Source organism: Sesamum indicum, linkage group LG8 (genome assembly GCF_000512975.1).
Source record: "Sesamum indicum cultivar Zhongzhi No. 13 linkage group LG8, S_indicum_v1.0, whole genome shotgun sequence".
Lineage (NCBI taxonomy): Eukaryota > Viridiplantae > Streptophyta > Magnoliopsida > Lamiales > Pedaliaceae > Sesamum > Sesamum indicum.
The window spans coordinates 18519382-18546599 of NC_026152.1; the positions used below are offsets into that span (position 1 = coordinate 18519382).

The 27218-nt window shown below is 33.9% G+C and overlaps 4 protein-coding genes and 1 long non-coding RNA gene across 9 annotated transcripts; 2 read left to right on the plus strand and 3 right to left on the minus strand.

Annotated features, from left to right (window-relative positions):
• Positions 2815-5104, plus strand: LOC105169279 (magnesium-dependent phosphatase 1). The gene is made up of 4 exons (XM_011089647.2): positions 2815-3034; positions 3847-4018; positions 4500-4616; positions 4768-5104. The coding sequence occupies exons 1-4, from the start codon at positions 2925-2927 to the stop codon at positions 4933-4935; spliced, it is 567 nt and encodes a 188-aa protein (XP_011087949.1). The 5' UTR covers positions 2815-2924; the 3' UTR covers positions 4936-5104.
• LOC105169278 (uncharacterized protein At4g38062-like) lies at positions 4993-9698 on the minus strand. The gene is made up of 3 exons (XM_020696486.1): positions 9563-9698; positions 9221-9268; positions 4993-8560 (listed from the first exon to the last, which is right to left on the minus strand). Exon 3 carries the CDS (start codon positions 8522-8524, stop codon positions 5870-5872), a length of 2655 nt encoding a protein of 884 aa, XP_020552145.1. The 5' UTR covers positions 8525-8560; positions 9221-9268; positions 9563-9698; the 3' UTR covers positions 4993-5869.
• Positions 12116-17571, minus strand: LOC105169280. Of its 3 annotated transcripts, XR_002287586.1 has the most exons (4): positions 17193-17571; positions 16702-16843; positions 15854-16044; positions 12116-12487 (listed from the first exon to the last, which is right to left on the minus strand). It is a non-coding gene; the product is annotated as an uncharacterized LOC105169280 (long non-coding RNA). The 3 variants fall into 3 exon arrangements; XR_002287585.1 differs by lacking the exon at positions 17193-17571 and having other exon boundaries at positions 16702-16935; XR_848405.2 differs by lacking the exon at positions 17193-17571 and having other exon boundaries at positions 15854-16237; positions 16702-16935.
• On the minus strand, positions 18776-22166 carry LOC105169281. Its single transcript, XM_011089648.2, has 6 exons — positions 21799-22166; positions 21608-21703; positions 20620-20660; positions 20063-20180; positions 19766-19846; positions 18776-19121 (listed from the first exon to the last, which is right to left on the minus strand). The coding sequence occupies exons 1-6, from the start codon at positions 22012-22014 to the stop codon at positions 19068-19070; spliced, it is 606 nt and encodes a 201-aa protein (XP_011087950.1). The 5' UTR covers positions 22015-22166; the 3' UTR covers positions 18776-19067.
• On the plus strand, positions 23251-26563 carry LOC105169282 (beta-ureidopropionase). 3 transcript variants are annotated; one of them, XM_020696328.1, is made up of 7 exons: positions 23251-23387; positions 23517-23695; positions 23982-24089; positions 24780-24968; positions 25048-25275; positions 25363-25587; positions 25997-26563. In XM_020696328.1, exons 2-7 carry the CDS (start codon positions 23567-23569, stop codon positions 26360-26362), a joined length of 1245 nt encoding a protein of 414 aa, XP_020551987.1. In that variant the 5' UTR covers positions 23251-23387; positions 23517-23566; the 3' UTR covers positions 26363-26563. The 3 variants fall into 3 exon arrangements, with proteins under 3 accessions (XP_020551987.1, XP_011087952.1, XP_011087951.1); XM_011089650.2 differs by having other exon boundaries at positions 23256-23387; positions 23512-23695; XM_011089649.2 differs by lacking the exon at positions 23251-23387 and having other exon boundaries at positions 23399-23695.

A 27218-nucleotide genomic window follows, 5' to 3' on the forward strand; every position in this document is an offset into this window, starting at 1 on the left:
GTTCAAAACATGCGTGTTTAACTTTTCATCTGTCCTACGTACGGCGAGTATGGCTTAAATGATAAAAAGATGCGTGATCAACTTTCCACTATCCTATAATCTACGAGTGTATGGTTTAAATGGTAAGGGTGATCAAAAAATTTCAAACATCCTTCAAATCATCCAAATTAAGTCCAGTCTGATTGTTAGACTACGCGATTGGTCCAAACACAATATTAAAAACATTGGGAGAAATATAGGAAAATGAGGAAAAAAGTACACGATATTAAAAGCATCATACAAGGAAAACTCTTGTTCCGACTTCAGATAAAAATGACATGAATTAATAATAGAGAAAATCAAGAGATAGAGGAGAGAGAGGGAGGAGACGAAACGGCGATGAACGACTCAATGGAGATTATGGGGTTGACAAAATTTTAATTTAAATTGAGTTTGATTGAATTTGAACTAATTATATAGTAAGTGTAATATATTTGGTGTGTACTGTTTATAAAAATAATCAATCACATAGCAAGTGCATCTCAATTATATATGATTGATTTGGTCCAATCAAACCTAATTTGAATAAAAATTATCCATGGGGTTGTTTCAGTTGTTGCCTCGCCTTGTCATCTACGATTTGGATTACACTCTTTGGCTTTTTCTTGGTACTTACCACCGGAAAATATTTGCACGGACTACGTTTAGCCCAACCAAACGAATCATAGAGTAAATGTATCATATTTGCTACGTGATTGGTTACCTATCTTGATATCCAAGTAATGTGGTTATAATTTTAATAAAAGGATGAAACATGAATTTTATTTACGATATGATTACGCACCAGGTGAAATCAATGCGGTTTTAGAGAGATAATTTTCGTTTGATAGGTCAAATCAATGAATAGTAGTTGCCTATATAAAATTATATTTTTGGTATTTATAGTAGTGTTGAGAGTTATACGGTATGGTAGGTTGTGTATACTTAATATGTGTCTCATGTATGTTAAATTACTTTTTTACCCTTGCAAGTAAATTCTTATTACCAATGTACATCACCGATATATGCCAAGGGTTACGCAAGGAGATCTTGGGGAACTCCGCAATACACCATATGCAATGCATTCTGATGCTTAAGGTATGAATTCTGAGTACTGGTGCAGATGATGAAAAAGGATGTGATCGAATTTGTGATTAAATGCTTAATGTGTCAGCAAGTAAAGGCATATTAGATCAAAGTAGGTGTTCAAAAATCTAAGTTATTATGGGACTTTTGAGTTTATTTAATGCTAATATATATTATTATAGATCAATATTGAACGTCTGATCAGTGTGTAACTTACTATAAAAGTATTGGCTCAAGAATTTATGTTCTTGCCTTTATATGTTGTAATAGGTACTATTGGTGTTGTGACAATATTAAAAGTTTGGGTTCAATATTGATTGTCAATCTGATAAGAAGGCTTAAAGACATAGTATATTTGATATGTAGAATTAGACTGATGTAACAGGTGTATTATTGTCTATTATGAAAAGCAAATTTATATATTGATAACAAGAACATCAAGAAAAATGGATCCTATTGAGGGCCACTTAGAGATTCAAGTCTGCCACAAGACCAACTATAAACAATATTGAGATCTTGGGCCGGGACTTTTTCGGGCTGGTCCGTGTCAGTCTTGGACCGACTCGATCCACTGTGCACCATAAAACACCACTTAAGAACTTCAACTTTTATCTAGACATGGAAGAAAAAGGAAAAGAGATCATTATAGACTTTTATCATTAGCTTTCCCGTACTTGCAGAAAACATGATGTTATTTGATAATTAAAAGTTAACAGAGAAATGACTTACAAAAAATCATTATTAATTCATGTTGAATTCTACCTAACTTGTTCACACTTATATATATTCCGAAATGCTTTATCATAAAATTGTATTTGCCTATCTAATCAGAAGGTTCATCATAATTCCATTGTAACTTTTGTAAATTTGACATTTTGTAATGGTAATATATTAAGTTCAAAAATAATAAGTTAAAAGCAAAGATGAACAATCATCTAATGAAATTTGGTGCTCACATGGATATTATTTTATTAATTTGTAGTGAATAATTAATGGAATGAGCTTCTAAATTAAATATCCTAGAATGTAATTAAAAATATTTAAATAAAGGTGTACTTATACTTTTACGATAGAGAACAAATATTTGTGAATTAATTATATAACTTTATATATTGTACAGATGTGATATTTCTTGAAAATCTAACTCAATTGATGAAGTTAAAGTCCCATGACTTTAAGATCGTGTATTCGAACCTCACCAACATGTGGGATGTATCTACTTTAATAATAGGTGTTGATTAAATATAATTATTTGATATTGATGAATTATATATTATTGTTATTATTGTCTATAAGAAAAAATTGCACTTTTAATCCCACACGGTATGGTGTGTTGCACTTTTAATCCAACAGTTTATGAGCTTAGCACATTTAGTCCCACATGATGAATATTCTAGATCTCATAGGATATAAAGTTGTTCATATCGTATGGAACCAAATGTGACATAATTTTCAATCCATGGGATCAAAAGTGCTACAATATTTATTGTATGGGATTAAGTGTGATAAGCACACAAGTTGTAGGACCAAAAGTACAACACAACCTATTGTGTGGGACTAAAAATGCAATTTCTCCTTGTTTATAATTATTAAATATTAATAGTTATAATTAATTTATTTAAAAAAATAATAGTTTAAACTTCAAAAAAGGATGTAGCTTGGAAACAAAGCGACGCAGTCAACATTGTACAATCCTAAACAACAAAAATTTGAGGAAAAGCCCAGAAACAACAAAATAAAAATCTTCTGACAAAACGGCAAGAATTTAATTGTTCACATTCAAAATAATAAGGGATAATAGAGAAAATCAAGAGAGAGAGATGGGAGACGAACGGGTGAAGAATGAAGCAATGGAGATTATGGGACTGGTTCAGTTTCTGCCTCGCCTCGTCGTCTTCGATCTCGATTACACCCTCTGGCCTTTTTACTGGTACTTACCACCATCTTTCCCCCTTTTATCCGCCATTTGCTCTTATAATTTGCAAATTGAGAATTTCCTCCGAATAACGTGCGAACCTCTGTGAGTTTCAGAGTCTGTGGGTGGTGAATGATTATACATTTATCCTCTTTGTTTGCTTTAGTTGATAATTTCTGAGAATTCTTGGAATTTCATGATTGCAAAAGAGATACCTTTATATTTATGTATTGGATAATTGAACAGCTCGAAGGTTTCACCCCCGGCAACTATGGGGCGGGAATTCCAAGCATCAATGTTGTGTTCTTGTTAAGGTTTTTAACAGAATGAACAAATAAACGGAAAATTACAAAGCGAAGATTGAAATGGTAGATGAAAAATACTAGTGTCCAATACTTGGTAATACTTTCCTTGTTATCTTATTAGGTCCCAACTCCCAATAGGAGCAAAAGAAAGTTTCCCAAAGGTTTAGCATCAGTATCACAATAGGTGCATATAGACATGGTTGAAGATTTACGTGTATGTTTTTCTAGTTAGTTTCATGACCCGTTTTGCAGCATCGAGATAATGAATAATTCTGCTGTTACTGAGCTAAGAAACTCTCATACAGCAGAAATTGGTTTTATGAATTGTGCTACATCCATCCGGCAAAGGATTTCAGAGGTCAGCCAACTACCTGCAAGCGGTAGGGTAGGAATGTGTTGTGCCATGTCATGGAAGTCTTGCGAGAAATTGAATTATTAATCTTCTTGTTTATTGAGTAATGTTATATGCTAATACTTGATTTTTTTTCTGTGCTAAAGTCTCTGATGTTTATTTATGCGTAGCGAATGTCGCTCCAAACGAGAAATGCCAAAATTGTATCCTCATGCCAAAGGCATTCTCTGCGCTTTCAAGGATAAAGGTGTTGATGTTGCTATTGCCTCAAGATCACCAACTCCCGATATAGCGAACACGTTTCTTGAGAAATTGGGGATAAAATCAATGTTTGTGGCTCAGGTAAGTTAAGTGGAGCATTACTTCCCCACATTGACTAAATGATCTTTATGCAAATAGCATTTGAACAATCAAATTTTTTGAAGAATAACAAAGCTAAAAGTAAGAGGAATTGCCTTTAGTTAGAGAGTGTTAGCTGTTTTAGGCAGAGGTTACCAAGACAATGTCAGCTGGACTAGTGACCAAATTGTAATGTCCTCAAAGATGAATCTTAGTTACAAAGTGTATAAATGGTGTGTTTCCTTAAAACTGGTCTATCTGTTTCTAAATTGTAGTTATCTAAATTAGCTGATTCCTCTGTATTTTGGGTTTTTTATTCTGAAGATAACCCAGCTTGAACAGAACTTTTAATTCATGCAATAAGGCCTAAGAAACTTCAAAGCCCTGCACATCATGCTTGAGATGGGGATAATGCTTTTTCAAATGATTAAGACAGAAATTGTCTGCAAGTGACCAAAATGCTGAGTACTTTATAATGTTTCAGGAGATATTTTCCAGTTGGACCCACAAGACTGATCACTTTCAGAGAATTAATCGGAGAACTCAGATTCCATATAATGAAATGCTCTTCTTTGATGATGAGGATCGCAACATTGACTCAGTAAGATCTCTTCCCATAGTTAGTTAATTAGTTCTTTATAGACAAATTCAGTTTCAGAAGGACTTCTATCCATGAAAACTCTGGAACATGACACTATGGGTTTGATGTCATTTTCTGTTTGGCTGTTCAACTTTTACTGTCATCTATATAGGTTTCTAAAATGGGTGTAACAAGCATCTTGGTCGGCAATGGTGTGAATCTTGGAGCTTTGAGACAGGGGCTCTCCAACTTTTCACAAAATCGTTCATCTTCAGAAAGAAACAAACAAGGACGGCAAAGAATTTCAAAAAAATCAAGTTCATCAGAAACGGAGGAATAGATCCTCCACTATTTTTGAAGTATGGCAACCTAAGATTACCTCAGATTTGAATTCACACTCATTGGATAAACATATGGACATTGATATATTGGCTGGCGGATTATTGAATTGGTTGTATATTGGCTTCTTTATGTTGTATTCCAAAGATGCCGAGAGATATGTGATAAATCAGAATCAGTAAAAGGTTATTCTATTGTGATTAAATTAGGAACTTTTACAGTAGTATGATTGAAAATCAACCTGATCAATTGGGTGAATTTACGCACTTGTCTCATCCACTTAACTTTGAGGGAAATTCTAGTGAAACTGTGGACTAGGTCTTTGTGAGCATTCGTAAATGATCATCAAAACCATGGTGATCAGTGGATAAGGACTAAAAAGGTCATATACCATAATTTCCCCCAAAGCTCAAGTTGGTTCTGGCCAAGTGTATAAACAATATCTTCAATTTGATGGTGATCCCAACATTCCCTTTGGAGAAGCCTGTGACAAAAGGAGTGGTCAAAGCAGAGATCCAGGTACACTTAGCTGCAAGAAAGGGCTCTTGCCAGCCTGGTTGATGACACCAATTGATTTAGCATATGAAACAATTGTGAGCCTTAATGCAGATTTAGCATCATATTTTGATGCACACATGACCAATTTGGTGCTATTACGGACTGCTCTGGTGGTTGTTCATCAAGAAGAAACCATTATTTATTATTGGTACAAAAAGATTATGTAGGTGAGACTGAAAAGAACCAGATTGCAGAAACTATGATAGCTTAAGGTGATGATAAAGAGACACATGTAATTGGATCTTTCTCAAAGTAGTCATGAATCTCATTAATGTTATCTTGTAGTTTGATCCTTCGAGTTGAATACAATCATTCAGCTTACATTTGTAACATCAGTACATGCGTTTATGCATACATTTACCTCACTAAGACAACAGCTAACAGTTCAGCTCAGTCAGTGGAGTTCTTTCATCACTAGCCTCTTGAATTGATTTTCTTGAGGCTGAAAAGATAGCATCACCCATTCCACTTGACAACAGATTTCTTGTTGGTTCACCGACTTCCTCAGAAAGGTGCGACATTTTCCCCAACATGCCCATCAATGCAACATCTTCTCCGCAGAAAACTCCAATTTGTCCACATAGACCCTCAAGTTGTGCAAGCAAAGCCTCTCGGTCAATGGATGCTTTCTTAAGGTCTTCAAGCAAAGCTTGTTTATGGGACTGAAGCTCCTTAAGGAGACCCTCAAAGTACCTGCTTTCCTTCCCAAGTTGACTTTGGACCTCTTGCATCTCTGATTTCTGTGTTTGCAGTGAAGCTTCAAGCTGCAAAGCTACGTGCTTTGACTCAGTCAAAGATTTTCCTTGAAATTCCACTTCCTTCTGCAAACTATTCAGTTCTTTCTCCAAGTTGGCAATTATCTGGTTTTTCTCTTCAATCTCTAAGATTTTCTGACCCTCGGACTTCTTTAAGCCTTGATCCAATGATTCCAGCTCCTTCTGAAGTTTGTGTATTTTCTGATCTTTCTCTTTTGTATCGAATGATAAACTCTCATATTCCTGCTCAAGGGTGTTATGTGCATCTAATACAGCACTATTTCCAGCTTCTCTTTCAGCCAGCTCTTTCTTTAGTTGAGCAATCTCATTCTGAAAACTTTGGATGCTACAGCTCCTGTCTTCAGCAAGTCGCATATAATTATCCTTCTCTTGATGGAGCATGTCCGTTGTCTCTGATTTTTCTGAGATTACAGATTCTAGCGCAGAAATCTGTTCTTGCAGTTCACCAATTTTGGCATTTTTATCTTTCGCAATGACAAGAAGGTTGGTTTTCTCTTGTGCATGTGCTTGCTGATATGCTTCCAAATTTAACTTCAGCATTTCAGCCTCAGATTTCCACTTCTCCAGTTCGCACTTGTATTCCTCAGCTTCGGAAGTTCTGTTCACCAGCTCCAAAGTTACTGAATCTAGAGCATTTTTTATGTTCTCTCTCTGTGTAGTTTTCAACTGGAGAAGTTGTTGTTTCAAGCGATGCTGACATTCATTTGATTCATCAAGCATTGCTTTATACCTCCTAAGTTCTTCTTCCATGAGATTATCTTTCTGCTTTAAGGAATCTAAAGACTGGACCCTCTCCATTAAAACTGCGCTGTCATCACTTCTGTGCTTCAATTCAGCATGGAGCTTAAGTAGTTCCATATTCTTTGATTGCAACTGCTGATTTAGAAGCATGTTTTTCTCTTCAATTTGCTCAATGCCCATCTCCAACTTCTCTTTGGCATCATACAGCTTTGAGTAAGCAACATAAAACTCAGATTTCAACACCACGATTAAAGCAAAAATTTCTTCGTTCTTCACCTCCAGTAGGCACCGGCAATCTTCCAGCTCCTTATGGAGTTCTCTCATGCTTTTGTTTTTCTCATCCAACTCAGATAAGCAACAGTCTAGATCTCCATTCAATTTGTCTATATGAGAAGTCTTATCTCTGAGGTTTATAGCACATTTATTGTGCACCTTCTCCAAACCTTGAAGTTTGTTTTGCAACTGTTTCAATGAAGACGATGTGGCATTATTATTAAGCTGAGCCTCTTGATTATTTTTCAGGGACTCTAGCAAGTCACTGTTTTCCCGCTCTAGTTGTGCAGTTCTGTGTTTCATTTCATTGGCAAGCATCTCATTTTTCCTCAATAAGGTCCGTAGCTCCGCAATCTCTTCATCCCTCTTCATGGTTAACTGATCAATCTCCGTTTTGGCAGCTTGACACTGTAGGAAGACATTCTCAAATTGTGATCTAGATTCAGACAGCTGAACTTCAAGAACTTTCCTTCTGCTCTCTTCTTGAGCTAAGGCTTGATTACTCATCCTTAACTGGGCCTCCAGGCTTTCTGAAACTCGAACCTGAGCATCCAAAGTAGCTTGCAAAGAAGAAATTTCATCAACAAGTGAGAATTTCTCCTTCTGCCACTCCACCTTACTCGTATGGAACTGAGTCCAAAGCTTTTGATGTGCTTCTTCAAGGTGTGAAAACTGCTCGTTTTTCCATTTCAACTGATCTTGAGTTATCCTACTTTGCTCCTCCAGTTTGAGTATGTATTGATCTCTCTCTTTCAGATCTTTCAGTTCATTCTTCTGCATTTCAAAGCTCTTCTCTGGTTTAATCAATAAAAGCCTCTTAAGACCAGCAAGTTCCTCAGAATTTGAACTAGCCTTCTTCTCCAGATCCTGGATTCTTGCTGATGCTTCATCTAAAGCCAATGCCAGATCTCTGTTTTCACCCTCCAATTTCAGAATTTTCTCGCCATTTTCAGCTCGATGTTTTTCATTTGCAGAATTGATCTGCTGGAGAAACAAGTCCTTTCTGTGCAAACTGGACTGAAGTTCCTCATACATTTGCCTCATCTCACATATCTCCTCAGACTTGGCAGTCAGTTCCTGGGCCAACCTATCAATCTCCAACTTTGCCTGCTGAATTTTGGCTAGTTGCTCAACTTGGGCTTTCCTCATACTTTCAGACAACTCAGTTTTGGCCCGGCATTCTTCTCTGAGTTTTTCCACCTCAATTTTAACTTCATCTAGCTCATCATAAACTCTGTCCATTTCTTTTACTTCTTGATACGAGTTCCTGATCCTGGCCTGGTGTGCATAAGTTCACATGCAAACTTAAGATAGCAAAAAACTGGTCGTGAAATAAAATAGTTTTTGTAACTCTATCTATTTGAAGCATTTTACGAAGTTCAAGCCCCTAACTGAGAACAAATTAGATATGCATTAGTCATTATTTATACATCTGAAGGGTCCTACATCCTCCAGGCTTCCTACAGTTTGCTTTTTCTAGTTGCATTTCCACTAAGATTCTTAATAGTCTAAATAAAATTATTTTATTATCGTTAAGAATCAACCACTTCTGCTGTAGTTCTCTGCTCTTCACTATAACTATAAGCACCAGACTCAAGGTGTATACTATAAATCAAAACTGGGGAATCCAGTTAGTGAAGTTCACATTTTGAATTTAGTTCAGATCTTGAAATGAAGAAGTCATGAATATAAAGAAGTACAAACCCTATGTTATTATTAAAAAGGGGACGTAATTTTCTTCATTAACTTTTCCTTCCTGGTGCTATAATAATTGTTTCAACAACCAGGAATGTTACGAGAAAACTATTATGACAAACAAGCTACTTCTTCAGCAGTCTTTAGACAAGAAATTTGGGTGAAGTCTATTTCATTATTACTCCTGGTATAATTGCATATTTAATTCACACAGGACGACCCAATTAAAAGCATTGTACTCACAGTATTAATTTGTAGAATTGCAGGGCCAAGATCCACTATAACTCACACCTGAAAAAAAGTAACATAACTCAAACAATCAAATTCCAAACAAGAAAAGAAAAGGAAAACAGAAGAAGAGAAACAATAGGGGGCTGCACAAAATGTATAAAGACTGATAAAAATTCTAAATAATGTTGAGGGGAAAGAGGGGGGGAACACACACTCAGAGGAAGTATTAATCTGCTCCACAACAGTTGAAGTAATCATGCAAGTTCTTAACAGCTGCAATAGGATTTGAAAACCCAAAACTTAGAAAAGAATTAATAACTCAAATCTGTATCGTAAGACGAGGAAGACGCTCACCTCGCCGTGGGCAGAATGGACTTGCGGCGGTTGGTTGAAAGGCAGAGGAACGGAGAGAAAAGGGAAATGTCGTAAGCGGGAAAGAGATTATTTGAAATTGAGTGATCTTGCAAGGCTGTGTTTGGCACGAGTGTACAACAAATCAAAGACAGTTTTTTTCTACTCGACTCTATGGGGCCAATATATAAAGGAGAAACAGAGAGAATAGATACGGTTTAAATTATTATCCAAAATTTCTATCAAAATTTTATAAAAGGAACAAAAAGAAGAGTATAGATATGATCTAAACAAATAAAACAGTACATGATTGAACAATAAAGAATTTCCAACAAAATTTTATGTGATACACCTGCAAGATGTCAACAACATGAATAAACATGATGTTTGTGTATAATTATACAAAATGATAAATAAATGACATCAAAAAACTCCAATGCAAGCCCATGAACAAAACCGAACACAACGAATAAACCAAGATAAATTTACAAAAACAAATGGAGGTTCGTTCTTCAATTTAACACTTAACTCTACAATTGCATCCTCATATTCAAATATGCCCTAAAAATTGCAATTCCTATCTCTTCCAAATTACAGCGATGATAACGTTGAACTTTTTTCACATAAATCAGACAGAGCTTTAGGTTTTGAAATTTACAAAGTATAGAAGCAATGGTTTCACCTTTATCTTGACTTTCAAATATGGCAAAAAAAATTGACAGAGAAGAATGAATAGAAAACATGACTTACTTTTGGGTATATGATGAATACCACTGTTGGGTATATGATGAATACCATCAGCAAAATATTACAAACTCTCGAACTAAATTACATATATCACTAGGATTACAGATCTATGAATTACAAGAATAAAGAATTAGAATAATATAGATCTAAACCTAAAATTAGAGATATGAAACAATATAGACAAGGAACAGAGTTAGTATTAAAAACACTATGAACTATAAGTGTTTTTATTTAGAAAACTGATTTCTTTTAATAATCCTTCAGGCCAAATAGTTTTTTTTAAAAGTTTCAGTTGTGACAATATATTCAGCTTCAGTATTAGAAAGTGAAAAAATGTGTTGAAGTTGTGATTTACCAGTAATGCATGTTCCACATAAAGTAAACACATAAAAGGTAGTTGATTTTCTTACTGTCCCTATCATTTGCATAATTGGAATCCATATAGCCAACTAATTTTGCACCTTTAAAGCATTTAGAGAATTAATACCAGAACAAATAGAGCCATTCAAATATCTCAAAAGTCATTTAAGAGCTTCCTAATGAGGAAGACCTGGCTTTGGCATACATCTACTCAAGCAATTAACAGCATATGCAATATCAGGTTTAGTACTAACTAGAAGATAAATGACAGAACCAATTGCATTTGAATAAGGAATATTTTTCATGTGTTCTTTCTCAAAATCCGTTTTTGAAATTTGGTCTTTATATAGTTGAAAATAAGCAGCCAAAGGAATAGAGAAGGTTTTGAGTTTGACATAGAAAATTTTTCAAGCATAGATTTTACATAAAATTTTTGGTTTAAGAAAATCGTAGAATTTTTTCTATCCCTTTGTATAGTCATTCCCAAAATTTTCCTGGAATTACCTAGATTTTTCATTTCAAAGTTTTTGCATAAATTCTTTTGAAAACATTCAATCATGCTTATGCTAGGACTGACATTCATCATGTCATCCACATAAAGTACAAGAAATAGAGGGACGTGATTATCGTATTTAAAGTACAGACAAAGATCATAGGCTCTATTTTGGAATTTTGAAGAATGAATGAAATGATCAAATTTCTTATTCCATTGTCTAGCAGACTGTTTTAATCCATAAAGTGATTTTTTCAGTAAGCACACATAATCTGGGTTTATTGCTATTAACAACACCACAAGGTTGACTCATGTACATTTTTTCATCCAAATTTTGATGCAAGAAAGCAATTTTAACACCCATTTGTTTGAGGCCAAGATGTGACGTATATCTACTGTACTCAGTTTGGAGGAAGATGATTGAAATATATACTTTCTTCTGTTTTGATATAGAAATCAAAAAGAAGATCACAAAAGTGAGAATAGATATTCTGATCAGAATCAAACTCATATGCTCTTAAAAGAGGGAAAACACGAAATTCTTTTAGTATTTCTCATTTATTCTACAACACGTGGACTTTGTTACACAAACTCACTCCTTGTAACTCTCAGTATTTCATATATTTTTGGAGATGAGAAATTTATGTATATGTGTGGTTTCTAAGGGGAGGACGTTGCTAGTGTGGTGCAGTGACGAAAAGAAGGTGGAAAGAATAGAAAAAAATAAGAGGAAATAGACAAGGAAGTTTCTCTTGTGTGAGTCCTTTCGAAAATTTGACAAGTTGAATGGAGCAGGGCCTGATTTTCTTGTCTGTTTTTGGCTCAATAGCATTTTATATGCAAATTTGGAATTGATGCAGGGAATTAGTGTGCCATCCACATGGAATAGTTGACTTATACAGGAAATTAGTGCCTTTGCAATTTCATGGAATTTAAAGACCTCTTGGCAGCCAGGCAAAAAAGATTGGATGGGAAATTAAAATTTCATGTCAAAGCAACGTGGGATTGCATTTTCTTGGAGAAACCTTTCTTTTACATCTTTCTGACTATGACTTCAAAATTCTAAGGCGCCTAACTTTTAATATAGAAAAGTTATAAAATACTAACAAAATATTCTAATTTACAGTAGGCAAGACTCCTCATCTGTCCTCGAGAGCCTCGTATCCAGAATCACTTGAACTCATCAGGTGGATACTGGTGCGTACAATTAGGAAAAGCTCTTGTGTTGAGAACTTGAGATCGTCTTCAATAGCGTTAGGTGTTATACGGAAAGCCATTTTCCTCAAGTATGTCGACTTCCAATCGCAATCTTTCGATCTGATGTCAGCCTGTAAAAATCAAAAAGAAAATAATGAGAAAAACATGCAATCTCTCTACATACTCGTCCATTAAGTCTGAGGCGTTTAGAGTCTTTATTTGGTTTGCAATATGTGCTTACTTGAATAACCTCATGTTCCTAAGAGTTGTGTGGGCGTTCAAAAGATTGCTGTAAGAAACTTAAATACTAAACTAAACACACATTGGCTGGCTCAAAGGATGCACCTTGACAACATTTAAAACCAAATGATAACCTATGTAACTACACATTTCTCTCTCACTTTTCTTACTGAATAATAAGTCCATGTTCCTATTTGTTTCCTCTATGTCAATTTTTTTCTCATATCTGAAAATCAAGTAAAGTTTAATGCCATTGCATTTTCCCTTTGCAAACTTTAAAAACCAAAAGTCCCCTGATTTCTATTATTAAAGCTCTACGTTCTCGCTATTATAATCTAGAAAGAGAAGGAATACAATCTTTTGAGGCCTTAGAGAATACTGCGGACGCAAGTTGGAGAGTTGAAGCCTAAATTGGAGAACAATTCTCCACTGATGTTGCAAATTTATTCTCAATTATTCTTGTGTTAAGTTATGTTCCAAGATTTGCTTTTTTAGAAATTTTTCGTTGTCATAAATTTAAAATTTTGTACAAATTTTACACAACACCACATTTATTCATGTTATTGACAGATGAAGTTTGCAAGTGCCCCACAACAAAGTTTGCTAGGAAATCATTATTGTACAAATCACAACTTATTTTACTTGTAAACATCAATAATAAAACATCATATACTAAAATATCGAACGGTTGTCTACATGCCAATTTAATTAATTTATTTTTCAAATAGGTGTATATTTATAATGGCAAATGTTAATATAGTTAATAATGTCTCTTGTTAATTAGCGTCTTCAAAAACTTATAAAACATTTTTTACAAATGTGACATTTCATCCATTTAATCAAATGAATGATTTTAAAGTACTTTTTACGATTATAAAAGCTATTCATATTTAGTTTCATTACAACAACAATAAAATATGGTTTTTCTTGGAGGTCTAAATATGCGACCATATCATGCACTTACAGAAAAAGAATTATTACATAGATTTTATACTTCATTACTTATATATTTATAGATACAAATTATAGAGTTTTTTTTTAAAAAAAAAATAAATAAATTGTGCAATCTAATCAGTGCTGATTTGAAAACAAAAGAGTTGATGGTGGAAGAACATTTTTTCATACTAGCAATTGGACAAAATTCATTGGAAGAACATTTTTTCATACTAGCAATTGGACAAAATTCATGCATATGCAAGTAAAAAGCTTGTAGTAAAAATTCAGTATTTTAGAAAACAAAAGCATTTGATAAGACAAAAAAAATTTGTAAAATATAGACTATAGTTAATTCCTCAAATGCAAATCATATGATTTCTCATGTATGAGACTATTATAGTTACCAAAACTCCATGTTCTTTAAAATCGTTTCACAATTTTGCAAATTATATATATTGACAAAGACGTACCAACTACCAAATCTCAGTGGGAAAAAATAAAAATTGGCATGTAGACAACCATCCTATATTTTGATATAGTGTTCCATTATCAAAGTTCACAAATAAAACAGTACATGATTGAACAATAAAGATTTTCCAACAAAATTTTATGTGATACACTTGCAAAGTCGAAGATGTCAACAACATGAATAAACATGATATTTGTGTATAATTACACAAAATTATAAATAAATGACATCAAAAAACTCTAATGCAAGCCCATGAACAAAACCCAACACAACGAATAAACCAAGATAAATTTACAAAAACAAATGGAAGTTCGTTCTTCAATTTAATACTCAACTCTCCAATTGCATCCTCATACTCTAATATGCCCCAAAAATTGCTATTCCTATCTCTTCCAAATTATAACAATGATAACGTTGAACTTTTCACAGAAACCAGACAGAGCTTTAGGTTTTGAAGTTTACAAAGTATAAAAGCAATGGTTTCACCTTTATCTTGACTTTCAAATATGGCAAAAAAATTGACAGAGAAGAATGAATAGAAAACATGACTTACTTTTCAGTTAGAAAAATAGAAAGAGAAAAATATAGCCACACCGGCCACCACTAAGCTCTAAATATTGTCAAAATACATACTTTTTCTAGCCCATGTGTGTTTCAGTTTAATATTTAAATTTCCTACTCAATCCTTTTGATTCCACACAATTCTTAAGAATATGAGATTACTTTAGTTCGCACAAAATTGACAAACCAAATTTAGACTCCAACCCTCAGCCTTCTAATAAACGAGTGTAGATTACCTATACTCACTCACATGCTTCACTTATACAATCGAATAAATGCATGTTACACATAGTATCGAAAAACAATTTCTCATGTAAGTTGATAACCTTCTGTAATTGCATGCTATATGTGTTATGACTCGCCGAAAAAAAGAACAGATATTGCCTTCATATCATATAGTATGCATTAAGACAAAATTTTAAAGAAACTGAGATATGAAAATCATTGGGTGCCATAGTGTTCGCCTTTGACTGAAATCATTGCTCATAGCATTCTCCAATCGAAAGGCATAAACAACATGGCAAGAGTACTTCACGATCAAGAAACTTGTCTAGATGCACTTAAAAAAGTATGCTCTATTGGCCTATCAATTCGGCCAGATTTTTAAACTCAAACTGAAAGACAACATACAGATGGCCCTTATAGTCCAATATATACACACACATATAAAGTTAGGAGATAGGCTGAAACTGATGGTAACAAGGATAATAGTAGGAAATAAAAACTTACTTATGGCTCAGAAAGTGACACATATGTTGATTAAAGTCAAGCTGTCACTGCATGAGTTCCCATTACCTTCGAGTAGTTGTAAGACCGTCACCATGGTATAATTGACAAACTTAACATATATAGACAATGGTTGTTTGATTTTTGCTTAAGTAGTTGAAGATAAAACTCCCCGAACTTGGGTTTGCAGTTTGTTGTAAGTTTTCGAACTTTAGAAAAATTTCAAGAAGTGCAGATTTCTTTCTATGAAAAATCAACATCTAAAATTCGATAGATAGACAAGAGCTTTTAAGTTATTCTTTGCCCACAGTACGTGCCCAGTGAAAACAGAGAATGAAATAATATTACTTAGGTTCAATGTTAGGCAAACAGATTTTCTATCTAGATTACCAATCAAACAAATTAAGCACATTCATAAGGTAATTTCTTCAATACTACCAATAAAAATTGTTCTTCAAGATTATAAGAGAAAAACAAAAGAAGAAACTACAGAATCATTATTTGTGGCAGTTGTGCAGCTACTAGTTGTTATCAGATTAGGTGATGCAAAGTGATGTTCTCTTACCTTTAATGGTTTAGATGGCCATAAGTGGATAATGGTGCTAATCGGCTTCCCAGCAATGTCCCACGAGGAGAAAATTTCTGCATCCTGTGAACATTATCAGGCGCTCTAATGCAGCTAATCCGAAGAGAAATCATGAGTGTCCGTAGTTCTCCAAAACAAGGGAATCCTCAGCTAATTCAAACTTAAACAGTCTGCTGAGCCATTCTGTAAAAATTAGCCTCGGACATAGAAAGAAATTGTTGTACCATTTACAATTGCAAAGATAAACATGGAACCATTAAAGACCAGCAGTCATATTTTGTTAAAACTTCTATTCTTTCCCATCCCAATCGTGGGAAGATCAGCCAAACACCAAGATTACAAACTAATCCACGGCCTGCACACCTTGCCACCAGTTTAAAAAAAGAACACAATCACCAAATATTCATATAAGAGCTAGAAGCATTAGGTCATCAATAAGAGAGAAGGCTAGCAAACATGTTTATATAATCAAGTACATAGAAAACAAGACCTCGATGACCATGAAAAATCACAGGTGGAGGACTGAAATTCTTCAACCATAAAATCATTTCGAGAGCTACATATAATCTAACAAATTTTCCCAGAGCCAACTTCAATCACAATCAATGGCAGTCGACCCATAGAACATGGTTTTAGTGCTAGCCTAACCATTGATTAGCATTAAGAATAAATGAAATTGGCAACACGTCACATACATGACTGCAAGAACAAGTGCAAAATGTACAATTCAATTGTAAATTGGCTTTCAGATTTCACACATTATGAATCAGATACATATGATAAGCTTTAAGAATGATTGAAAAATATAAACTAAGCTAATTAGTCACCTGGGCATACAATGAAAGTGCCATCTTCTTCATTTTTCCCAGAAGTCTAGAGGCATTGGAACCTGACAATAGAAAACACTAGAATATTTCCTTCATTTTTGTAGCAGAACCACAAGGCACCAGCAATATCATATTTAATTCACTGCAACCAAAAAGAGAAAAAAGAACCATATCTAGTTCACAACAATTTGTCGACCGCAAAGTTTTCTTTAACCAAAGATGAAAATAATAGAAAAACACATCCATGAACCGCAAAGTTTTCTTTAACCAAAGATGAAAATAATAGAAAAACACATCCATGAAAACAGGGAAATGAAAAAAGCAGAAACGACAGTGAACATCCTTTCAAAGGAAAATTAGAGATAATGGCGTAAAGTCTTGTAAACAACACCAATTCGTTTGTGGATATTTCCAAGATTTAACGTCACCACAAGAAAACATGGGGAAAAAAAAAGCTAAACAAAAAAAGGGAACCGGTTATTTTATCATACCAAGAAACCATGCGGCATAATGTACTCGCAATTGCAAACCCTACATAACAGAACTAAAAACAAGAAAGTGGGTTCATATTCGAGACCTCCCTGAAAAGCAAGACGCGAGTAATATAAGGAATTATAAGCCAAAGAATGGTGGAATCTCCACGCAAAACTTCAAGAAAAAATTCAAAACCACACGCGGCGGTTAACGGAACATTTTCAAGAAACCCCAAAAAAACACCAGCCACATAATTCAACAATTCTTGGTAAAGAAAAGTGTCAAGAAGAAGAAGAACAGAAAAGAAGTTGAAACTTCATGATTCAAGAAATAGATTTCATTCCCCCTGTATCTCACCGAGAAGGAAGATGCAGTTTCACAACTACACTCTCAACGGCTAGTAGACTAAAAGTTGCTATTTCACTAACTAAGGCATACAAATTCTAATAACAACTCTTAAAAACTGAAAAATACCACAATGTTTAATTTAAATATATATTAATAGTTTTAATATAATATTTTATATAAGTTTTAGGTATTTTTATATTTACTTAGTGTATTTTATAAATAAATATTAAAATATATTTAAGTTAAATAATATTTTAATTTATTTAGTAATATATAATATTGTAAGTGATTTTTATTTATATCAAATGAAGTTATTTAATTTAACAAAATTTAAAAATAATAAAAATATAAAATGTTTAATTTAAATATATATTAATAATTTTAATATAACATTTTATATAAATTTAAAAAAATTGATATAATTTTTAAGTATTTTTATATTGATCAGTATATTTTATAAATAAGTATTATAAATATATTTAAATTAAATAATAATTTAATTTAATTAATAATATATAATATTATTTATATTCAAACAAAAGGGACAAATTCGACATTTGTCCCTTAAAACCCTATTTTTGTGTAGTATGTTTGTAGGAAGATGCTAAATTGTATATGTAGTGGAGGAGAAGAGTATTTTGGATCATTGCACTACCAAAAAAGCTGAAATAGGGTAAAAAAAAGGCCAAAGACCCCTACTCTCATTTCCACCGTGTGTACAACAACTTCCGTCAGTTTTGGACGGAGGGGGACTTTTTTACAGGGTTTTAAAATTTACAGGGTCTTTTATGGTTATTTATTTAACACAGATAAGTTTTGTGCAATTTTAGCATGACACAAGGGGGTATTATACAATTTTTTCATATTTTTATCACCAGTTAACTTTAATATAATAAAACAAAATCGAAGTTAATTTCTATTGTAGCTTCTTTTGGTATCATTAAAAACATAATTTTCTTTTTTCAACTTCGATTTCAGTATAAAATTTTTCTGATATCAATTTTATATAGATAATATGTATATATATATATATATATTAAATACAATAGACTTAAATAAAAAAATTGAATCCAAAATTTGGGGTCTGGCGAAGTCTATGCAGATGTTTCATTTTCTGTGAAAAATCACAGCGTATGTTGTCGTGTATTAAGCATATGTATGATTTTTTATTTTTATTTTTTTGGTAGTAGTTATATAAGGAATATTTATCACTAGAGGAAATTATGGTCAATGAGACAGTAGTACTCTGGTGTGGTTTATCAATTTGAAATTTGAATATACTAAAAACAATCTCAAGTAAAGTTCATTCTTCGCATACAACTGGGTGATGGCTCGACATAGTTATCTATGATCTAAGAATATAGCCGATTAAAGTCTCTGTCAGTGTACAACAGACTCCAAAATGGGATTCAATCATTAGATAAAAACTCCTCTTCGAACTAAATTTGTGGTTGTTAGAGTTCGAATAGTGGGATCAGGGATTGCGACATGTTGCTCAGCCAGGTTCATAGTACAGCTTTTCTCTGCCCATAGCCATGACTCGATCAAGCATGTGGGAGCAACAATGTCTCAAGTTCTTCTCTACGACGCTCAAGATCCTGCAATTGATAGCTCAATGTAAACTTTCAGTATTTTTTCTAAGAAGGCATAAATACAATCAATCAAAAGCCGGAGGCAAGGAAAACAATTGGTGGTAGAAACTTCACATTACACAGCCAAGGGAGCAGTTCAAAACAGCATAATTATCCACCCATTAAGTTTTGAAATAATGGGGCAGTTCTCAAGCTTCTTTTATAGATGGAACTAGAATCAATTAGGGTGTAAAATAATGAGCGCTCTAGGTCATGCACTCTCTAGTTGAGTAACACTTACTTCTACTTGTTTCAAATTGCAATTTTAACTTCCAGATAAACAGCGGGTTCTTTGTAGTATCAGTCAAAGGTCAGCCAGCAAGAAAGGGAGGAAGAGGGCAAAATCTTGTCAAGTTAAAACATAAATAGGACTGCGGAAACCAGTAACCATATTCTATTGTTTAAATAGACTGGAAAAAAATGAAAAGAATATTGTCGAGAGATCAAATATACAGCTTTAAATTACACTGCAACAACAATATATAAGACATAACTTACTCTTTCTTTTTTTTTTTTAACCCACTCACACATAACTTACTCTTTCTTATTGTTCAAACTAGCATCTTAATGGTCAATTTATGTTCTTAACATAATGCAACTTAAAGGATTACCTCAAGATCCCTTATCGCTTGCTCCCTGGAAATTTCTTTTTTCTGGCGAGCACGCTTGACCATGCCAATGCACAATATTCCCTAATAGACCATTAGAAAAATGGACCTTAAACCGATTGTAAGTAAAGGAACAGGCCACATTTTCGAGCAAGAGAAGTCAATATGCACGAGTACATAGCCACTAGAGAGATTAGGAAAAATATGGACATAACACAATATGAAGGTAAGCCGGACAAACAAAAGACATCTGAGAGTAAACTATTGCCAAGTAAGAGGTGCAATGGTATCTGAACTTACTGATATAACATAAACCACGCCACATGCAAGGAGCAGGTAGCTAGCTATGCTCTGGAGAAGAAAAAGCTCTTGATGGTTCCTTAAATACTCAGGGTAAGCTCTGGTCATCACTGCAACACTAAAAACCACAAATATGATAAGTACATGCTCCAACAACCTAGAAGCAAGTCTTAAACATGTGAACGAAGATATAAATAGGGATGATACGAGTGAAATTTGATTTCTTTGCATTTATGGTGCATGTAAATATATAAATGCTGCAGACTGATTTCTTTCTACTGACTATTTGATATGAGCAGCACCAGCTACCAAGTTGAACCTTGGTCTTTATAGCCACCAGACAAGCAAAAAACTGGGGGCATCTGGGTGATTGATTCAGACCAACATCACAACCAGATTTAAACTAATCTACGCTGGAGATAGTTAATTAGCTAACAGCTAACGTTGTCAAAGACTTGGCATCAGCACATCAGAATTTCTATGTTGGAGTTCAGTTAATCAAGGTTACTCAAGAAATCTTGGCTTTATTCAAATGTTTAATCAAAAGTTGGACATACAAGATTTGAAGCATTCCCCTGCCTGCCCAATACTCCAGAACCTGCAACACATTGCGCAGATTTAATACATGATCACATGGATTGGTATACATAAATAACAGTTCAAGTAATCTTTAACAGATTTTTAAGAGAACGCTAATATAGATCTTCTCTGCAAAAGCTGCTTGAGTGTTTCAACCCTATCCCATCAAATTATTGTATGGTTAGTCAAATCAGCAATGTTCAGATTAATAGATCCAACACCAGAAATGGCATATCATTCACCAGCTTGGATATGTGAAGCAAATAATTATTGTCATTATTCAGAAACCATCAAACTAACCTTTAAATCTTTTCAGCAGTGGTATATGAAGTTTAGCAATTAAGCCTTCCTAAGGCCAACCTAATAGCATAAACAAGAAGCAAACATTCAAGATCACTTGAAAAGAGCCATAAAGCGTTGCAGGAACCCACTGACTCCAACTACCCATTCTAATCAAACACAGCATGAATTTGAATAAATACATCCTGACCAATATACAATGATTTATGGGAACATAAGGCGTGCTTTGGCGAAGAAGTTTTTCAGTTGCTTCATGTGTGTATAAATGGGCTTAACCAATGTGATAGACATCTGGGTCTAAAAGCTTAAAATACCACTAGGACTTCAACAATGATTCAGAAAAAGAACTACAAATCTGCTCCCGATCAAGCACTCATTACCCCCTAACCTATAAATTAAATAAACTGTTCCAGTAATTTAACTGCTAGCTTTAATCACGCTATTGGAATGTATGTATTAGATAGGTGTAAGAATGGTGTGTGACAAAATACCAAGATTAAAGTTTAGGCGCCAACAATATCAATTACCCCAAAAGTATAATAAAATGACGACTTCCTGCCTACGCTGAAGCGGAAAACTTCACCATTTCAAAATGCCAATATATACACGCACAATATGGGGGGTAAAAAAGCAGCGTTAAGATATAGATAAAGAAAGAGAGTGAACCTTCCAAAACTTCATAACGAATTCCCACTCCGTCTCGGCAACGACAACGAATACAGCTATAAGCACAGCGTAACACCGGAAAATCCCATCAAATATCTAGACAAAAACAAATTATAATGCTCAACACACATAAACCTCGAGCAATAATGAAGTTATAGCAGCATTAAGCAGGATAAAGAACATAACATTACATCAGATCCGTTCCTGAAGGATCGGACAGCAGAGAGAATATTGACAACGATGCACAGGATAGCGGCCAAAGAAGTAATGAAGCTGAAGCATCTGCAGGCTATCAAGAAAGAGTCGGGCCTGGCCCGAACACGGGCGGCGGACGCCGAAGGAGATTGTGTGGCATCAGGCCCGGACACGGCGTGGGCGCCACCTCCATGCGAGCTCTCTCCCTCCATCCTTCACCGGCAACTATGACTTTGCTGGAAAATTCGAGGCTCAATGATGAAGGAGAATTTGCGAGTTTCGTCGTCGGGCGGGTACTGTTACAAGATTCTTACACCTCACCTGCTCCTCAAGAAATGGAAATTCCCCAATTTCTGATTCTAACTTAGCGCTTAATTGAAAGTGGGCCACTGACGAAGTCGATTTGAATTTATATTTTAAAAATTATCATATTTTTTTATTTAAAATAAATAAATTAAAAGAAATTTTAATAAAAGTTTTATAGAAATATAAATATAAAAAATGAATATAAATTTAAAATAATTGGAAGCATAAAAATAGAAAATATATATTAGAAACAAAAATGAAGTTGCATTTTCATATGTGGTAAAATATAGTCCACAGTGACATTTATTTAAATTTACCGTATTCCTATTTTATTATATATGCTTTTACAGTTTATTTAAATTGAAATATACTCTTACTTAATTATACTTTTGCGTGCATGTAAGTTCATATTGATTTCACTTTATTAATTTCGATAATTTATTCATTTAATTTTTCGTCTACTTATTTGATTAAATAAATATACCAAAAATTTAAATTATGTATAGATATCGAGTGTATTTCGGTCGATAATTGTTTATAATGTGGAGGATCTTAAAATAACTAATTGTTGTTGACAAAACGTGACTTTATTGAAATATCTATAGATATACTTATTCCCCACCGCAAAAAAAAAAATAACAACCTATTTATAAATTTTTCGTTCATGCAAGTTTAAAGTTGAATTATTTAATAAGTTATTTATTTATATTTCTTATAATTACAACGACAATCATATAATGGAAAGAGAATTGATTAAAATATTTATGTTCGTATGAGTTATGTGTACAAACTAAGCTATCCCTATACGAGAAATTAATTATCAATTAAATTATTTTGTTTTTGGGGGTTAATTTTCGTATCATTCAATTATGCACTTTATCACCTAAAATAAATAAAAAAAAAATGAAAGTACATTAATTGAGTTCATGATAATTAGCATGTTTTTTCATTTATTTTAAGAAAAACACACAAAAAGAAATTTATAATAAAAAATTATATTTAGTATATAGGACTAATTGTATATAATTATATAAATATATTAAATAAATTTGTGTGGCACAATCTCTAGCTTGAATAAAAGATGCTAAATTTTTTTATGAATTTAAAACATTAAAATTCACCATAAGAACAATTCAAAACTCATTAGTAAACATTCAAAAAGACAAAAAGGAAAATTGAGAGCTTTGCAAAAAATTCTCTAAAATATATTTGAGAAATGGAAAGACGATGATTGGCTTTGGTTTATATTATTGGGAGATGGGTATTGAGCTATCAGTAGGTAATGAGGAATCTTGTGTGGGATTCCGTGCAAATGGGTGGCATATAATATATATATATATAGATATATAATTCATGGGAAAAAATTATTGATGTATTATTCAAACTGACAGACTCCTTTTCAGATCAGGTCATCCGAATCAACGCACTCGTCTTCGCGCGATCCAATAGGAGAAAGAAATGGAGAAAAGGGGAGATGAAATCAGTGTAGAAAACGGGGGAAAGGAGATGGCAAAAGACGGTTCCATTTGTGGGTTCGATTCTCTGCACCGACTCCTCCAATCTTCACTCTCTCCCCAGCTTTTTCAGGTCAAATTATCGTTGTTTGTTTAGTTATTTAATTTTTGGTGGGTGGAGTGGGTTCTTGTGTTGGTAAGTCAAACGACGATTTTATGATTTTGGTTACTGATTGAATTTTTTATGTTGAATCCGTCTACTCGTTTGTTGTATTTCTGATATGATTTTGAGTTGGGGATTGTACAGGTCATCATATGAATAACGATCGTTTCTACCTAGATGGACTCACTTGAGATGTTCGCACTGTTTTGCAAGATGATGTTAATTGTTTTTTTTGTTTTTTGTTTTTTTGTAACAGGAAGTCAGCCGATTACTTCTTGGGCTAAACTGTGGAAGAGCACTTGATACTATTGCTATCCCTGAGCCCGCCAAGTCCCTCTCTTCAAAGCATGATTTTGATCTACAGGTAAAATGTAGTTTCCTAGTTCTTTTTCTTATCAGGGCAGAGAGATATTTCTCAATATGTGAGTCTTGAAGAATTATGACTAACACAGGTTGTGGGATTTTTGTTGATGATGTGCCTAAACTAGATTAGTGGCATATGTTCCTTTTCCAATGGAATGGTTTACTTTGATTAAACACTTATATAATTTGAAGGGATAATGCTAGTGCTGTGGTTTGAGTCTAGTTGGGGGGAGTAGATAAATCCCACAGAAACCTTGTATACCAAAAACTGTATCCTACTTCTCTGAGATATATGGTTTATTGATATTGTTCTTTTTTTCACGAAGATTGATGAAAACAAGAAAACTCTAAAGTACTTAATGTTTGGTCCAGTGCTCCTCTGTGTTCACATGCCATGATGTGCATGCATCTGAAGTATGCAACAAAGATTTGACTTATTGTACTGTTCTTATATACATATTCGCTTGCCTGTTCATAGGATAATCAAGGTATATTTGATCCCGTTTTTGGAAATAATGGTTACGTTATTTCTTACATGGTTTTCTTACGTAATTCTAGTGAATCCTAGCAAAGCAAGAGTTACTTTCTTTATATTGTTGAATGTGTTGGAACTTCACAAATTTTTGGATTTTAATTACAGTTAAAAGTATTGAAAAGAACCACTTGATTTATTAATTCTTCCCGAATGCAGGCATTTTCTTTTCTTGCTGAAAAGGAGTCGCTGAGAGAACCTCGCATCGTGAGGGTGGGTCTGATTCAGAATTCTATTGCTCTTCCAACAACAGCACCACTGTTGGACCAAAAAAGGGGCATCTTTCAGAAATTGGCGCCTATTATTGAAGCTGCAGGCACTTCGGGAGTCAACATATTATGCCTACAGGTATTCTGCTATGAAACTTACTGGCTTTTATGAATTAATCTTGGTTTGGAAAAGATTTACCATGAAATTATTATTTCAGGAGGCGTGGATGATGCCATTTGCGTTTTGCACTCGTGAGAAGAAGTGGTGTGAATTCGCAGAGCCAGTAGATGGAGAATCAACGCAATTTCTTCAAGAGTTTGCTCAGAAATACAACATGGTTATTATTAGTCCTATTCTTGAAAGGGATATTAAACATGGGGAGACAATATGGAATACTGCTGTAGTAATTGGAAATAATGGTAACATAATCGGAAAGCATAGAAAGGTAATACTGATACAATTGTGAATTTAGCGTGAATTTTCTATGGATCTGAGTGAACAGTTCTGAACATTGTTGTAATGGTGTTTGCAGAATCATATACCTAGAGTTGGGGACTTCAATGAAAGTACATACTATATGGAAGGAAATACTGGGCATCCTGTGTTTGAGACAGCTTATGGAAAGATTGCCATCAATATATGTTATGGAAGACATCATCCTCTGAACTGGTTAGGTTTCGGATTAAATGGTGCTGAGATTGTCTTTAATCCTTCAGCAACTGTTGGTGAACTAAGTGAACCAATGTGGCCCATTGAGGTATCCCTTGTTCTTTTTCCCTTTTTCTTTTTACTACATCTTCATCTAAATGCACCAATATACTCTTTTTGCTCTTTTTGATGCAAAAATGTAATGTTTGTTAATAACCAATGAAAAATAATCTGATAACCACATATTCATCCTCTAAAGTTTGCACATATTACGAGAAAACCTCGTGATTTTGGAAACTATGCTGACGCCTCTAACAATAATTTTTCTTTTGCATTACAATTCTCCCTTGACCAGTTTTAAATAGGAGGTTCAGTGTTAAACCTTAGGGGTCTCAGTATGATTAAACCTAGAATAAATACGGAAATGTTAGGTTCTTGTATGAAAATAATCACCTGATTTGGTATTCAATCATTTTCGTTTTACATCATTGGCTTGACCATGCTGAACAAATCTGCAGGCACGCAATGCAGCAATAGCAAATAGTTATTTTGTTTGTGCAATCAACCGAGTTGGGACTGAAATCTTCCCTAATCCATTCACCTCAGGAGACGGGAAGCCACAGCATGCAGATTTTGGACATTTTTATGGTTCCAGCTATATATCAGCCCCCGATTCCTCATGTACCCCATCTCTATCCCATCACAGGGACGGGTTGCTGATATCGGACATGGATCTCAACCTCTGCCGGCAACTTAAGGACAAGTGGGGATTTCGTATGACCGCCCGTTATGAAATGTATGCAGATTTGCTTGGTCGTTACGTGAAGCCGGATTTCGAGCCGCAAGTCATTTCTGATCCCTTGTTAAATAAGAAAACCTCTTGAGGAAGAAGCTGGAAATTTGGTTGCTGGAGTAGGGTGTGTATTGTTGTGGACATGGCAAGGCATCTTGATGTTGGTTGTGTTTGTAAATATTTTCTCAACAGTCGAAAATAAAAATGCTGGTTATTGTTCAATGTATTTGTTTGTGGGACTGGCAAAGCTTCTGTGGCTAAATATCCAAGTGTGCTGTGTTGTTAAACTTCAGCAGTTTCCTGGAAGATATTATTAGATTCAGATTCTACCAACTTCGTACACATTTGAAGACACATTGGATTAATTATTAAATATTAATCTAAATAATTTGGACTCCTCGAGAGAAAAACTCTAAAACAAATACCCCAACGAAGCCCCTCAACTCAAGCGTAGGAGTGGCGGTCAGACCGACCGCCAACTCCGGCACGGAACCGAGGCCCACCCTGACCTGCTACAAAATTGTTGGGCTAGGATCCGACATGATTTTCTTTTCTTTTATTCTAATAGATATATTATTTGACATACAATAAAGAAAATAAAATTTCAACAATATATTTATTATAAATAAGATTGTTCCATCTCTTCACTCACCTTATTCAAGTCCAAATATTTTTATCTTCCAATTACTAAACCAATTTACTATTAGTAAAATCGACCCAAATAAATCTCAATTCAATAAGTTACATGTTAATAACAGTTTTTCTTTACATATTAAAGATGATTTATTGCATATTATATTCATTTATAATAAATTAATAGTATATATGAAAATTATTCTATTTTAAAAAATATAAAAAAATAAATTATTGTTTATTTTTTAATAAAAAAATAAATTATTATTTATTTTTTAATAAAAAAATAATTTATTTATTTTTGATATTATAAA